Below are 15,133 nucleotides of genomic sequence, written 5' to 3' on the forward strand. Positions count from 1 at the left end.
GAGGCTCAATCAGGATTATTCTCACTGTGAGTCTATCAAGCATTACAAAGAAGAGACAGTAACACACATTACAGTCTAGACAGTGAAGGGAGAATAGGAGAGGAAAGATAATGATTTCAGGAGTTACCTTTTCAGTTTTTAACTTTTTATTTCGCCTGTGGCTTTCTTCATCATCTTCGTCTTTTTTGCCTAGTACAGAGTTTCCCATTATCCCTGAATCAACTGCATTCTTAGTCAACTCCCCTGCAAGGCTATTGCCACAATGAAAAGGGCTGCCATTCCCAGGGGCCTTTCCACCTCCAAAACCATACAAATGCACAACTGCTTGGTTATTCACTCCAGTATTGGAATGCCCAAGGTCATACAATTTATTACTGCTGTCCTTTCTAGACTTTCCAGAATCCTTATCCCTTTTTGAGCCCCTGGTGCTTTGGCTTTTACTTCCAGTTCTCTCCTCTTTGACATTTTTCCCACAAGTAGTATTTGCAGTAATGCCAACTCCATTAGTGCTATGGCCCAATGCTGCATTCATGCCAGCTGAAGATGCTACCTCCCCAAGGCGTCCTGCTTCCTGCTGTCTTTTGCCAGTGCCACTGCTAATCTCAGGCATCCCATACAAAGATGCAGAAGGCAATGACTTATTAACATCCTTCGAAGTTTTACTCCTTTTCACTTTTGATTTGCTAGTTTCTTTGTGGCTGTTCCCTTGGGAGGGTTGCTGAACTGAAGCAAATTTGAGGCTGTCAGCTAATGTAGAGGAGGTAGAGTTAATTGGTCCACTTGATGCCAAACAATGTCCACTGTCCTTGGACACGCAACCACTATTTGTTGAATTGCTCATCTCAAATTTCTGTCTGTCCTTTTCCAAATCTGCATCCAAATCAATAATCAAATTTCCAACACCGATTTCCCAGTCATCACCACTGTCATAGGCATCAACTGCAGCTGGATCCACACCTTTCCCTACAGTAGAAATGCTCAATGACATCCTGAAGATGAGACAGGTGGCATTACATTCCCATGAACTTCTTTTTGAAGAAAGGTGGACATTCGTCTATTTCTGTTTAATATTGTTCAAATTTAATTAAAAAAAAAAAAATAAAAAAAAATAAATAAATCCAAGTTATTCCAATAAAAAGTTAAGTCTTTTGTCCAATGTATTCCATTAACTGTCCAAATGTGACTTCGGTTGATTTACAGCTCCTGTAGGGTGGTAAAAACAGTAAGGGTTATACAAACACACAGGTGAACTTCAATATTTGCTGCATGTTATGAGATAAGTGATATTATAATCTTTTTATAACACGGTTAGAATGTAATTATGGAGCTGAAAATATGTATTTTCTAACATATACTAATTATGACCTTGCAAAAATGTATCATATTTCTGGTTTGTTTTTTTAAAACTACATAGCAAGGGAGAAAAAAGCAAACTGCAATCATGCACCGAGAGAAGAGTTATGTGCGTTAAATATAATATTACTGACTACACAGGAAACTGATGAAGACATACACTTTAAGTGTTCTGCACCAAGGTGGCCTCGGTGACCGCCACTGAGGTTGTGTTTGACAACGATGAGTAAATGGTATTTGTAAGAAGATAAACATCATGCTTAATACTGAAGTGTTTGTAAAAAGAAGAGGCAAAGCACTTACCTTTTGTCATTTTATTTAGTTAATAAGGCCACCGAGAAAGAATCCTGCAACCCATAGAAATCGAGCCAGGTTGATGCCTCATTTTACATATGCACCATGAGTTCTGAAGAAGAAAACAAGTCATATATCCCGAGGAGAGGATGACCATGTAATTCCTTGTTAGCATAAACATCAGAATCTTCCCACTTTATTCCTCTCTCTCTCCTTCTCTGCAGTCTTCCTTCCTTTCCATTTTACATCTGGGATTCACACTGGCGAGAAAAGCACAAGGAGGAATTGTTTCACAATTTCATCCATGGAAGGGAAAAAAAAAAAATCCAGAAAAAATGGATTGAGGGGAAAAAAAAAAAAGTTGTAAGGTTTATTTCATTGACACCACTTGAATCACGTCTTTCCTTTAAACATAGATTTCACAGCCATCCTGATCAGTTAAGTAATGATCCCTATGAACAAACCTACAGGCATCCAGTTGTAACAAGACAGAATGTGCTAACATCCAGATAAATTAGTGAAAGGGAGAGAGAGAGAGAGAGAGAGGGAGAGGGGGGGGGGTGAAGAAAGAGAGTGAGGGAGAGAAAAAAAGAGGGACTGAAACTCTGGTCTGGATTCAGCTCTGTGCTTTCTCAGGAAGTGGCATTTCCCACACCCTCCCCCAATCACTAGTTTTTCTGACAAATCTGCTTTCTTGAAAAAACACATGAAGAAGAGAAGAGGAGGAAGGGTGGGGGCTGCTGCTTGGAACAGTGATGGATCTGGGATCTGATAAACCTATTATCAAAACATTTTTAAGTGTGATGCTCAATCTTCAGAGGGATGTGAGCCTTATCCTCTGCCCACTGTCATTTGTTTCATTGTGCCATTTAACCGCTTATGGTCAATATGTAAAAGACCAATGGCCATGCTCTCAAACCTATAACATTATATGGCTATACATCGGGATTTGATATCAGCCGACTGCGTTCCCCTTATTTTACGCGAACGTGCTTTATTTTGGCTCCGTTTCGTCGGAGCGATCGCCGTGCATGCTTAGTATTTTTAATTAGCTGACATTCCCAGTTAAAATGCTATAATGAATTGTTGATAGATTGAAAGTCTAGAGTGGTTTGTTAGAAGAGGAGAGAGAGAGAGAAGGAGGGAGGGGGAAGGGCAGTTAGCAACAAGCAGCCATCTGAAAGCAGCTATTTTGTTGCAGCTCAAGCTTTTACATCACGTGAGGATCAAGAGCTCAATTGCTTGTCGTGACGTGAAAACACAAAATGGGTGACAGGCAATATCAGGAAAATGCTCATCTCTGGTTTTAACACAAGCAAACCTCTTTAGGTTCTCCTGCTCTCCCTTCCTCCCCTTGCCACAACTATTACTCATGAATGCGAAACAGTTCTCTCTGCAGCTGTACATCTGTGTCTCAGGGGGAGAAGAGTAGACAACGTGCTGTGCATGCATGGAAAGGGGGGTTTTTTTCTCCCTTTTTATAGGAGAAGGGGCGTTACTCGAGCCTGTGAGAAATATTTACATATCAATGTATCAATTATCTGTTATTTATAAACAACCTAGACATTGCGCCTCTCCATACGCAGAACGTTCTCGTATCGGTGTCATCCGGAGGGGCTCAATGTCGTTAGAATTAGGCAAATAAGAGATGGAAGTGATCAATGGGTTCAAATTCATTGAATTGCTCATTTCCTATAATCATTTTTGATATGACAGAAATGGTAAAGGCAACATTTTATACAACGTGTCACGCACCTTTTACAGGATGGTCTCGTACTCGGAGATAATTGTGAAAAGCATTGATCAGGAGGGTTATCAGGCTTGAATTAAATTAGCTGTCATCTTAGGCAGAAATGTAAAAAAATAAAAAAAAAAATATGGTATAGCTTGGGGTTAATGTCCATATAACGTAACTGAGCTTCTTAGGATTTGAAATATGCTAGGGGGGAAGGAAAAGTTTTAATCTTGCTGCCAAGGCTTTGAGCGGCAAGATATGGTAATATCCACTCAAGGTTTTCCGTCTCGTGGATCTAATAATATTCGGCATAGGTCTATATTAGTGGAGTGGGCAATGTGTAGGAAATATCCTGAGAGTAGCTGATCGCTCGCTCCCTCATTCCTCTGATCTAAGACAAACAGCTTCCAGTTATTTTACTGGAAAATTTAGCAGTTCAGTATGACACAGCGTTTCACACACGTCTACTTACGATCTGAATACGATCAAGATGACCTTTGCTTCTAATTGCATCAATGTTTTATGCTGCCAACGCCGAGAGTTTACTCTACACCTATATTGGGCTCATGATCCTTCCTGATTGTACATTACAGATTGCTATTTCTTCTTAATGATCACTAGGCGAGCAGCAGAACTGAGGAAAATCACAACTGGGAAAGAGAGAAGAAGAGAATTGAGCAGTGTCTCTACCTGAAAGGACTTTTCTTTGTTCCTAATGCCCTTTTTTCGAAAGACCAATCAGAATCGAGCGTTTGTGGAATTCGCCCTGCTGATTGGCTGCGTTTTTTCTTTAGCCACAGTGGGGGAGGCGAGGGCGAGCATAGTGCTGTGTATACACTTCCAACAAACACTCATGTAAGAGGAGAAGCCAGTTACACGGCAGGCTGCAGAAAAAATTACCCTAGCAATAAACACATGTTCCTAACTGAATTATGAGCAGTGTGAAATGCAAACCTGCTCAGCACAAAGGGACTGTCTGTCACAATACAGCACTGAGCACAGGCTGACTGGGGAAAGGACAGATGCCAAAAAACACACATGTAATTGCAAGGTACGCTCGCCCAGTCAAACAAAACAAGTAGCTCATGTCTATTTCAAATATGAAGCCACTCTATAAATATAGATGTAAATATCTTTGACATTTCTAAAATATACTTACATTCCCTGTAAAGAGAAAACATAAATATGTATCACTGTGACTATGTATAAAATACCGGGGGTAGTTCAGCTGTATAGCAATAACAGAGCACATGCACTGCTCCAAATTTTCAGTATACCTAGGGTTAAAAAATGTAATTTCGTGCATTTTAATATAGACTGTGATCACCAACTTCCTTCCCAGTGCCTAAGTTCCGATGAACATTTCCATTAGGCAGGTACAGACTGGGCCTGAAATTCAGCCCTGGCATTTGAAATCACATAGGCCCATACTGTCACTGTCCCCAAGCACCAGATGGAATGTATTACTAATATTACCATAGATGGAGGAAGGAAAGATTGACTACAAGACCAATATTTCTAATGATACCCATGGCCTGCTGGGGTGAGTGACGGAGTCAGCGACTTTGTGCTCCATCACAACTCTTAACAGTATGGGTGTCTTGAGAACACCGATTCTGTTAACAACGTAGCAGAAAAAGCGGCCCATGACCAGACAGGCCCTTCTGGCATTTGCCAGAATTGCCAGATGTCCAGTCCGACCCTGTCATTAGGGCAATATTAAACGGTTAATATATGAAAGATATTTAGGTCGAGCAAACCATTTTTTTCTTTTTGGAAGCTTGTCGAGCACAGATTCTTAGATAACGGTCTGAAAGTGATCTTTTGTTGGCATTACATCCAACGTTGTAAATAGGCATTTGCTAGTCATTTGCAGGTAAGACAGAAATGGAAGACAAAAGAACACAACAGCAATTGAAATTATGAAGAAAAAACAAAGTTATTGTATTAAAAAAAGAGCTCTCAGAAAGTTTTTTTTATTCATTAAATGTGTGTAAATGTGCATGTAATGTAGTGTGAGTGTATTAATATACACACCTACCAGTGTTCTCTCTAGTGTTCGGCTTTGCTTCTCCGTGACATCACCGCATTTGCGACTATCTGGCTTACTCTATGTTCTATGAGTAGGAAATCTCATTTACAATACAAGCCTATGAAGCCTCGTTCTGATGCTCTATAGACCTACATTCTAAAAGCCACTTCTGGGGCACACAGAGCACAGTGCGACCAGGCCAGCCTGGAGAGCAGTGATGTCACACAGAAGAGGAGAATAACAGGACGCCAAAAAATATAGCGATAAGTGAGTATATTAATACATTCACACTACACTACATACACATATTGTATATACACAATTCGCGAATTAAAACTTAATGGGAGTGCTTCTTTAACTGTGTGTTAATGTATGAATTTTGAATATTAAAGCTAAATATATCAGATATTGGCATTCTATTTTTACAAATGTATCTGGTATCTGAATGTGTAAAATGTTCCCAGACGATAGCACACCGGCAAAGGCGGCAGGCCGTGTGGCTGCTATGGGGCTTATGAGCCGAGCCGCCAGTCAATGGCATCCAGCAATCTTGCAGATACGTTACATCGAAATAGCATCAAAGACACATTAAGTGGTTTTTGCACAACTGCTAGCCCCTGATCATCCTTTATGATGAAATGCGTAGGGCTTTGTTCTAATATTGAGATCTTTACCCTTTAGTAATGATGTTACCTGGGATTTGCAATTCCAGATTGAATCAGCGATCTCTGCCTGACGCACTATAGCTGAACCACAGACGCAGGGATAAATTCGACCTCCCTAATGGTGTCAGGATACAGATGGTGCTCTTGCATTTCACACTAGAATCGGGAAATAAGGTAGCATTATACTATTATAGCTACAGCCCCAATTAAAATATAGAGTGTTACTGTTTATACCCTTTAAGATATTACATCTACTAATAAGATATAGTGACAGCCCCATTTAAAGTACAGTGAGTTGCTGTTAATACATAACATCTAACAACAAGAAATAGTAATAACTTACATTAAAGTACAGGGTGTTTTTGATCCGGCAATAATAATAAAAAATAGTGATAATGCTAACCTAGGGGCTCCTGCCTAAACAAATATGACATTTAAGCAGAACGCCCAGCTAGGTGATATTTCTCAGGATACTATATATATATATATATATATATATATATATAAGATTATGGGGTACAGTATACTATATGGATGACTATGGAGCCCATTATACTATACGGAGGGCTATTATAATATATGGAGGTCTATGTGTGGGCCATTATTATATCTAGAAGGCTATATGGATGCCACTTTAATATTTTGAGGGCTATGTGAGGCCATCATAATATTTTGAGGGCTATATGGGAGTCTTTATACTTTATGGATGTCTAGATGTCTATATGTGGTTCATTATACATTGCACATGTAAATAGACAACGATAAGGTTCATGAGGGGTCCATCATACTGTGTAGAGGACTGTGTGAGAGCCATTATACTGTTTGGAAGGCTAGTGGGGGTCATTATACAATTTGATGACATGTCACGCCTTTATACTGTATATACAGTAGGCCCATGATACTGCATGGTGGAGTGTTGCTAGTCACACAGGGTCAAAATGTGTTTGTGTCACCATACATTGGTGGGAGAGTTGGGGTGGGGTACAGTAGGGTTATCATACTGTGCGTATGGAGGCTACTGTGGGGATACCATACCGTGTTTGTGTGGCACTTTTGTTGGTATCATACTTTATGGTTGCAATGAAAGGGGAATCTAGGGCTTCAGTAGGAGTGAAATTCCTTTATAAAGGCTGTGAGATATGCTCTTATGTCATCCTGAGGGTCCCAATAAGAGCCTCTGCTATGATGCCTCATGATTTCTATGTATGCCCCAATCCCCAGAAGACCACTTAGTTTCTACTGTATGTTGGAAAATGGGAAGAAACTGGAGCACAGAAAACAAACTTACAAAACATGTTACAGCAGAGCAACAGTTCTGGCAATAAGACTATGTATGGATGTGTCTTTTCCACAGTATTAAATGCATTGATAACAATATCATCAGGGCTGAATACTACATTTACAACAGAGACCTCCTGCAGCCCTTGAGTGGAGAAGTGTTGCTCAAATGGTGCAAATAAAATACAGGTATAGTGCTCAAACAACCACCTGGACTATTAAACATGTCCCTTTGTGCTTTGTTATAGGAGCTATATGTCATATAGAGCCACAAACCCTTGTGAAGAGGATTAAACAAATTAAACATATATATCCATTAAGAAGGTACAACACTTACAGTTGTGTTTATGCACACTACATGCTCACTAGTCAGCTACATAGTTCACAGGAAAAGAAAGGATTTAGCATCTATTCTAAATAACTATTACATTAAACACTCACATGGTGAGCAGATTTATAGCCTCACACTAAGGCCGGGGTCACACTAACCGACGCAAAATACGGTTCGTAGTTTACATGCGTAATACGGATGAATGACCCCTAAATAGTGCTCCGTATGTCATCCGTAAGCAAGGTGTGGTCGCGTATTTTGCGCATGTCAGCATCCGTATGTGATCTATATGTAATCCGTATGGCGAGATTTTCTCGCAGGCTTGCAAAATGGGCATTTAACGCTTTTGAGGCCTGCTAACTATTTAAATCATTAGCCTGCACCCTATTTATTGCCGCAAGAACAGGTGGCTGCCTCCATTCTGTCCATTTGTGACCTTGCCTTCACTAGGTGTGTTGCTGTTGTATGTGCAACATGGCAGACAGTCTGACTTTCAACACAACTGAGCAGGTTCTCTTCAACTGGCTTTTGTCACGCCGCTTTGGTCAAGCATACCCAGTGATAGTGGATCTGCGGAGGAGGAGACGCATGTGGGTCCATCCACTTTTGAGGCAACGACTCACAAGAGGTCATTTTCACCACCTCTATTCTTCTCTGCCGGAGCATCCGGCTAAATTCTACCAATACTGTCACATGAGCCTTGCAACATTTGATCGACTCTTGGAGACAGTGTGCCCTGGGATAATCTTTCAGGACACAAGGATGCGCAAAGCTATATCTGCAGAGGAGCGACTTCTACTCATATTACGGTATGTACTACACAACCACATTCTCTATGTTGATGATGTGTTGCCCAAAGTATGTATTTTTTGCTTCATGGACTAATTTTAATGCCCTCATCTTATTCCAGATATGTTGAAACTTACAGACCAGAATGTTATGTGTAAGATGTACTGAATATCACTTAGTCATTGTGCAACAAATTATGTGTGTGTTATTAGATGTGAATACATAACAAGTTTTTTATGTATGTACCTTTTTTTGTTTAATTTGTGCATTCTAAAAGGTTCCTTTTCTGTTGTTCTTCAGCTTCCTGTCCACTGGCCTGTCTTATGCCGCCCTCCACCATGATTTTCTGATTTGATGATCTGCCATTTCTGGCATAGTCAGGTCGACATGTAGTCAAAAATGGTCAAGACTACATCAACTCGACATGCCCGAGCCCAGGATGGAAGACTGGTTGAGGATATCAAGGGACTTTGAGGAGGAATGCCAGTTTCCTAATTGTATTGGTGCCCTTGATGGCAAACATATCCGGGTGCGTAAGCCGCCAAACTCTGGCTCCCAATTCTTCAATTATAAACAATGCTTTTCTGTTGTATTGTTGGCTCTGGCTGACCCTCAATACAAGTTTATAATTGTTGACACTGGGGCCTATGGAAGGACGGGAGACTCTCGAGTCTTCAATACTTCCATTAAGGCTCGGCGGCTACGCACCGACCAGTTGGATCTACCACCACCACGCCAGCTACCAGGCTCCACTCAAGAATCTGTCCCTTATGTCCTTGTGGCAGATGAGGCTTTTCAGTTAACGCGCAATGTCATGAGGCCATATCCCCGGCGCAACCTTGACCACAGGCGCAGAATTTTTAACTTGCGCCTATCACGTGCTCGGCGACTAGTGGAGTGTTCCTTTGGCATTCTTTGTGCCAAATGGCGGGTACTCCAGTCTGTCATTCAGCTGAGTGAACAAAATGTTAATGAAGTAGTTAAAGCCTGTGTAGTTCTTCATAACTTCACCAGGATACATGATTGTTCCTCCTCTGGTGGTGTTGTGCGTGGGTTGTCCAATGTGCGTAGGGTGAGACAACCTATCAACCCTCAATGTAGACCGCTCTCTGGCCTCAAAGTGCGTGATATTTTCACAAATTACTTTATGTCACCTGAGGGGGAAACATCTTGGCAAGAGCATGCTGTATCTATGTTATAATTTTGAGGTTTATGTGTGTCTAAATATATATATTTCTACCCCTTCTGATTCTATGACTGTTTAATTGCATTGGTAAGCGTATGTTAGTTTGCTGACACTGTTTTTTAGAATTGAGACAGAGACGTAAAATGTAGTAGCCAAATGTTTACTTGACCCTTTTTTTTGTTGTTATTTTTTTAAATCAAAACATATTATTGCCATATAAGAACTGTGGCAATATGGCAAATTGGCCTTTTTGCAGATGTGAATATTTTTTCAGAAACAATTTTTCACACATACAAAAACAAAAATACAACATAATGCAATACCAAAATGGCTACATTATAAATTTTGGTAATTTGGGGAAGGAGAAGGCGGAAGACCAGCCTGTGGTTGCTGCTGGCTACTTTGCCCAACATCGCCCTGTGTGGGAGCATACGGTTGCCCATGATGTGGGTATTGTACTGCCTCCTGGGATTGGGCTTGGTACTGGCCAGAGTGATATGGAACAGGGGCATCTTGTTGGCTCGGGTAGGCCCGTGTCTCATACCCACCAATATAGCCATGTCGTCCCCATCCAGGTTGGGACCAGCCTCCAACACTGGGTGGGAAAAAGTGGCCATATTGGTGAGGTTGGCTAGAGGCAGACAAGTGTTGCTGGTGTTGTAAAGGTTGGGTAGGGGGAGGAAGGGGGTGAGGTGTAGGCCCACGTATTTGAGGATCCTCAGAGCCTGCTTGAGCAAGCATCTGTGTGGGTGGTCTAAGGCGCATTAGATTTCTGGGTAAAAGCTGCCACCTCTCCAGATATTCAAACAACTCATATGGGGTATTGGGGGGTGTGCTTGCATCAAGCAGGATCTGAAAACATCCTCGAATACGGAGCCTCACCTCACGGGAAAGGGCACGAAGATAAAGGGCCAGGCTACGTGAGTATGCCTCCTCGATAGTTGAGGACCCCTGTGTCCACTTTGGTCCGAGTATCTTGGGCAGGGATCTGGCGCCTTCTTCGTCCTCGCCGGGATGGTCCAGCAGGCTGTGGGGAGCCCCGGATCTGGGCAGTTGGGCTGCTGCTCATGTTGCCCTGCTCCTCCAGAATGGCTGATGGTGCAGCAGCAAATGGTCCTGGTGGTGGGGTTTGTGTCGCAGGCACTGGGTTCTCCTGAGAGGATTCTTCACCCATGCTTCTTGTAGAGGGAGAAGATGGGCCAGCCACCTCATCCCCTACAGGATCAATGATGGGCTCTGTATCTGGGCCCGTTCCTCTATCCATAAGGTTGGACTGAGTTCTGTTATGAAATAGAACAGAGCCAAAAATAAATCAATATTTTTGGCCCTGTAAAGTATCTGTGTAATGTGGTGTGAGGTATCTACTTACGGTCTCAGATGCAGAATAGGGGCGAGGAAGGAGAGGCGGTCATAATAGATGTATTTCCTCTTTATGTAGCCCGAATCACCACTCCTGGACCGCTGCTGACGTTCCAGCCTGTATTGGTCGCGGATGCTGCGCCACTGTCTCATCACATCTTCCACTGCAATGTGACAGGAAATATTATCAATTTCACATATTTGATATGTCAAATTTGCTACCAGTAGCCTAGGCATGTGGCCTTCTGGGGTGTGCTTTCTACCCAGGGTGGCATATCTAATTGGCCCATCCAGCCCAGATACACAGGGTCACAATAGTTCATGTATCAAGTAACTACACTTAATAACTTGGTTGGCTAGGAGGATGAGGAGCTTGTGGTCTGTGCCAAATGATGGCAGTGTAAAACCATGGGTCACATCAAAATCTACCCGCCTCATGAGGAAAAAAGTACAAGCACAGGAAGGGGGGGTGGCCGATTCTATATGCATCTTTTGATGTGAGATATTTTTAAACAGTTTTTGGGTTGTACTTACTCAGTTTCTGCTGCTCCTCACGTGGCCGATCACCAAAATCATGGAACATCTGGCGACATATGCACCTCCATGATGCCTCCTTTCTTGCCCGGTAGGCATAATGGGCATCACGTTGGTCCTAGAGTTCTGGCCACTCCTGCACTAATACAATAAGCATCTCCACATTGAGGAAATATGGCGCCATGACGCTGCTGTACTCCGTGGAGGCGTACTTCCTGGATGTCTGGAGCGCTTTTTGAGCTCATTTGCATGTCTAGGCTTCCTGATGATGGATTGTCCCATTTCCTGTCAGCAGCCAAAAGACCTGCGTATTTCTTGCAAGTCACATGTGTGGTCCGTGTATAATCGGTATTTTTTGCGCACCCATAGTCTTGCATTGGCGTACTACGGGCGTAGTACGCTGACAATCGCAGCATGCTGCGATTGGCACGGACCGTAGAATATGGACGAGAAATATACGGCTGTTGGGAGCAAACCCATAGAGAATCATTGGTCCGTGTGTAATGCGTGCTTTTAACGCCTCTCACTCGTCCGTATTCCTCTCTAGTGTGACCCCGGCCTAAAGTCTACACCTCAGAGCAGATCATTTCATCCAGTGATGGAAATCAGTAATTAGCCAAAATTATTTTAACTTAATTATATTCAAGCAAAATTTTATACAGGCAATGCTACTGTCATTCTCTTACAGCATGAATGATCACAAATGAACAGCATGCCTTTAAAACAGGGGTCTCAAACTCAGCAGTGTAAATGGGCCGCACATAAAAAAAAATTTGAGTTGGGGGGCTTCATTCCTTTCAAACTTAATACACCCCGTACATGTGTGGCTCCGCACACCTCGTACACACGCGGCTCTGCTCTGTACACCTCGGGCTCCGCTCCATACATCTCGTACACCAGGGCTCCGCTCCATACACCTCGTACACACAGGGCTCCGCTCCATACACCTCATACACACAGGGCTCCACACACCTCGAATACACAGGGCTTCGCTTCATACACCTCGTACACACAAGGCTCCACTGCATACACCTTTTACACACAGGGCTCCGCACACCTCGTACACACAGGGCTCCGCTCTGTACACCTCATTTACACACACGGCTCCGCTCCATACACCTCGTACACACAGGGCTCCGCTCCGTACACCTCATGCACACAGGGCTCTGCACACCTCGAACACACAGGGCACCGCTCCATACACCTTGTACACACAGGGCTCCGTACACCTCATACACACAGGGCTCCGTACACCTCGTACACACACATACGGCTCCACTCCATACACCTCGTACACACACACACGGCTCCGCTCCGTACACCTCGTACACACACACACGGCTCCGCTCTGTACACCTCATACACACAGGGCTCTGTACACCTCGTACACACACACACGGCTCCGCTCCATACACCTCGTACACACAGGGCTCCGCTCCATACACCTCGTACACACAGGGCTCCGCTCCATACACCTAATACATACAGGGCTCTGCACACCTCGAACACACAGGGCACCGCTACATACACCTCGTACACACAGGGCTCCGCTCCATACACCTCATACACACAGGGCACCACTCCATACACCTCATACACACAGGGCACCACTCCATACACCTCATACACACAGGGCACCGCTCCATACACCTCATACACACAGGGCTCTGCTCCATACACCTCATACACACAGGGCACCGCTCCAAATACACCTCATACACACAGGGCTCCGCTCCAAATACACCTCGTACACACAGGGCTCCGCTCCATACATCTCGTACACACAGGGCACCGCTCCAAATACACCTCATACACACAGGGCTCCGCTCCAAATACACCTCAAACACACAGGGCTCCGCTCCATACACCTCAAACACACAGGGCTCTGCACACCTCGAACACACAGGGCACCGCTCCATACACCTCGTACACACAGGGCACCGCTCCATACACCTCGTACACACAGGGCACCGCTCCAAATACACCTCATACACACAGGGCTCCGCTCCATACACCTCATACACACAGGGCACCGCTCCAAATACACCTCATACACACAGGGCTCCGCTCCAAATACACCTCGTACACACAGGGCTCCGCTCCATACACCTCGTACACACAGGGCACCGCTCCAAATACACCTCATACACACAGGGCTCCGCTCCAAATACACCTCAAACACACAGGGCTCCGCTCCATACACCTCAAACACACAGGGCTCTGCACACCTCGAACACACAGGGCACCGCTCCATACACCTCGTACACACAGGGCACCGCTCCATACACCTCGTACACACAGGGCACCGCTCCAAATACACCTCATACACACAGGGCTCTGCTCCAAATACACCTCGTACACACAGGGCTCCGCTCCATACACCTCAAACACACAGGGCTCTGCTCCATACACTTCAAACACACAGGGCTCCGCTCCATACAGCTCGAACACACAGGGCTCCACTCCACACACCTCATACACACAGGGCTCCACTCCGTACACCTCATACACACAGGGCTCCGCACACCTCAAACACACAGGGCTCCGCTCCATACACCTCGAATACACAGGGCTCTGCTCCATCCACCCTGTAAACCCCTTCTGACCCCATGCATAAACTTACCTTCAACCAGTACCATGACAACCAGCACAGACAGCAGCGTCCATCCTGCACACACTGAGGCCCCTGATCATGTGACCCCTGACTCCTCCCCCTCCTGTGACCTCATCACAGGTCCTGTGCAGTGGGTGCACACACAGAACAGCCAATGCCATTGCCGCTCCTGAATGCATGCCTTCCCCCTGCCTCAGGGAGTGAGACATGTGGTGCAAAGCAGGCCACAGATGCCTGCCGCATGGGCAGCGTGTTTGAGACCCCTGCTTTAAAATGATAAAGGCATTTTTTGTATTTTTTAAGCATTTAATTAGGAATGAGTGAGCACTAAAATGCGCAGATGCTCTTTGCTTGTACTGAGCAATTCCTAATACTCGCATGCTCGTTTTGAGTAACGAGCATAATGGGAGTCAAAGGGAAAGCCAAGCATTTTTCCAATAGACCCTACATAGAGGTCTAAGGGCAGTGAAAATGTTCAAATTGGTGAGAAAAGTGCTGAATGGAAGGAGAACAGCATGAGGAAGACCCCTGGAAGCATCTCTGACTCCCAGATCACTGCTGAGAACAATGGTGTCACACTTTTACTCCACTTTAAGGAGTGACAATAAAACATTCCAAACTGACAAAAAATTGCATTTTACAGGGAAAAAATGGTAAGAAACATTTTTTCCTGTATATTGACTTGTATATAAGGCAAAATTGAAAAAGGATTTTAAAAAAATAAAATTTAAGTAAAACAATTTTTGCATTAAAAAATAGGAAATTTCAATGTAATTTATGAAGGAAGCAAAAAATGCCAAAAATTAGGGATTCAGGTACACCCTATATTAGTCATAAAGGAGGGCATCATATACATTCTGTTCAAATTGTTATGTATTGATACTCCTAGACTCAAAAAGGCTTTTGAGGGTTATATACCAAGGAAATGTACTCCAGACCATGGAATAGTCTATTGGTGAGCAA

General features: G+C 43.8%; 1 protein-coding gene across 6 annotated transcripts in view; it reads right to left on the reverse strand.

Moving 5' to 3' along the window:
- Window positions 1-14,282, reverse strand: part of ZNF608 (zinc finger protein 608) — a 131,361-nt gene extending 117,079 nt beyond the window's left edge. For 4 of the 6 annotated variants that reach the window (XM_073557232.1, XM_073557230.1, XM_073557053.1 and 1 more), the window contains exons 1-4: window positions 14,180-14,282; window positions 6,108-6,235; window positions 1,657-1,907; window positions 128-1,203 (exon numbers count right to left, since the gene is read on the reverse strand). In XM_073557232.1, the coding sequence (XP_073413333.1) occupies window positions 128-988 (861 nt within the window). In that variant the 5' untranslated portion in view covers window positions 989-1,203; window positions 1,657-1,907; window positions 6,108-6,235; window positions 14,180-14,282. Of the gene's footprint in view, window positions 1-127; window positions 1,204-1,656; window positions 1,908-3,854; window positions 4,033-6,107; window positions 6,236-14,179 lie in introns of all 6 variants that reach the window. The other 2 variants (XM_073557118.1, XM_073557196.1) reach the window with 2 other exon arrangements.
- Between the last annotated feature and the right edge of the window lie 851 nt (window positions 14,283-15,133).

The sequence above is a fragment of the Dendrobates tinctorius genome, unplaced genomic scaffold (genome assembly GCF_039654945.1).
Source record: "Dendrobates tinctorius isolate UK_male_01 unplaced genomic scaffold, ASM3965494v1 ptg000003l, whole genome shotgun sequence".
Lineage (NCBI taxonomy): Eukaryota > Metazoa > Chordata > Amphibia > Anura > Dendrobatidae > Dendrobates > Dendrobates tinctorius.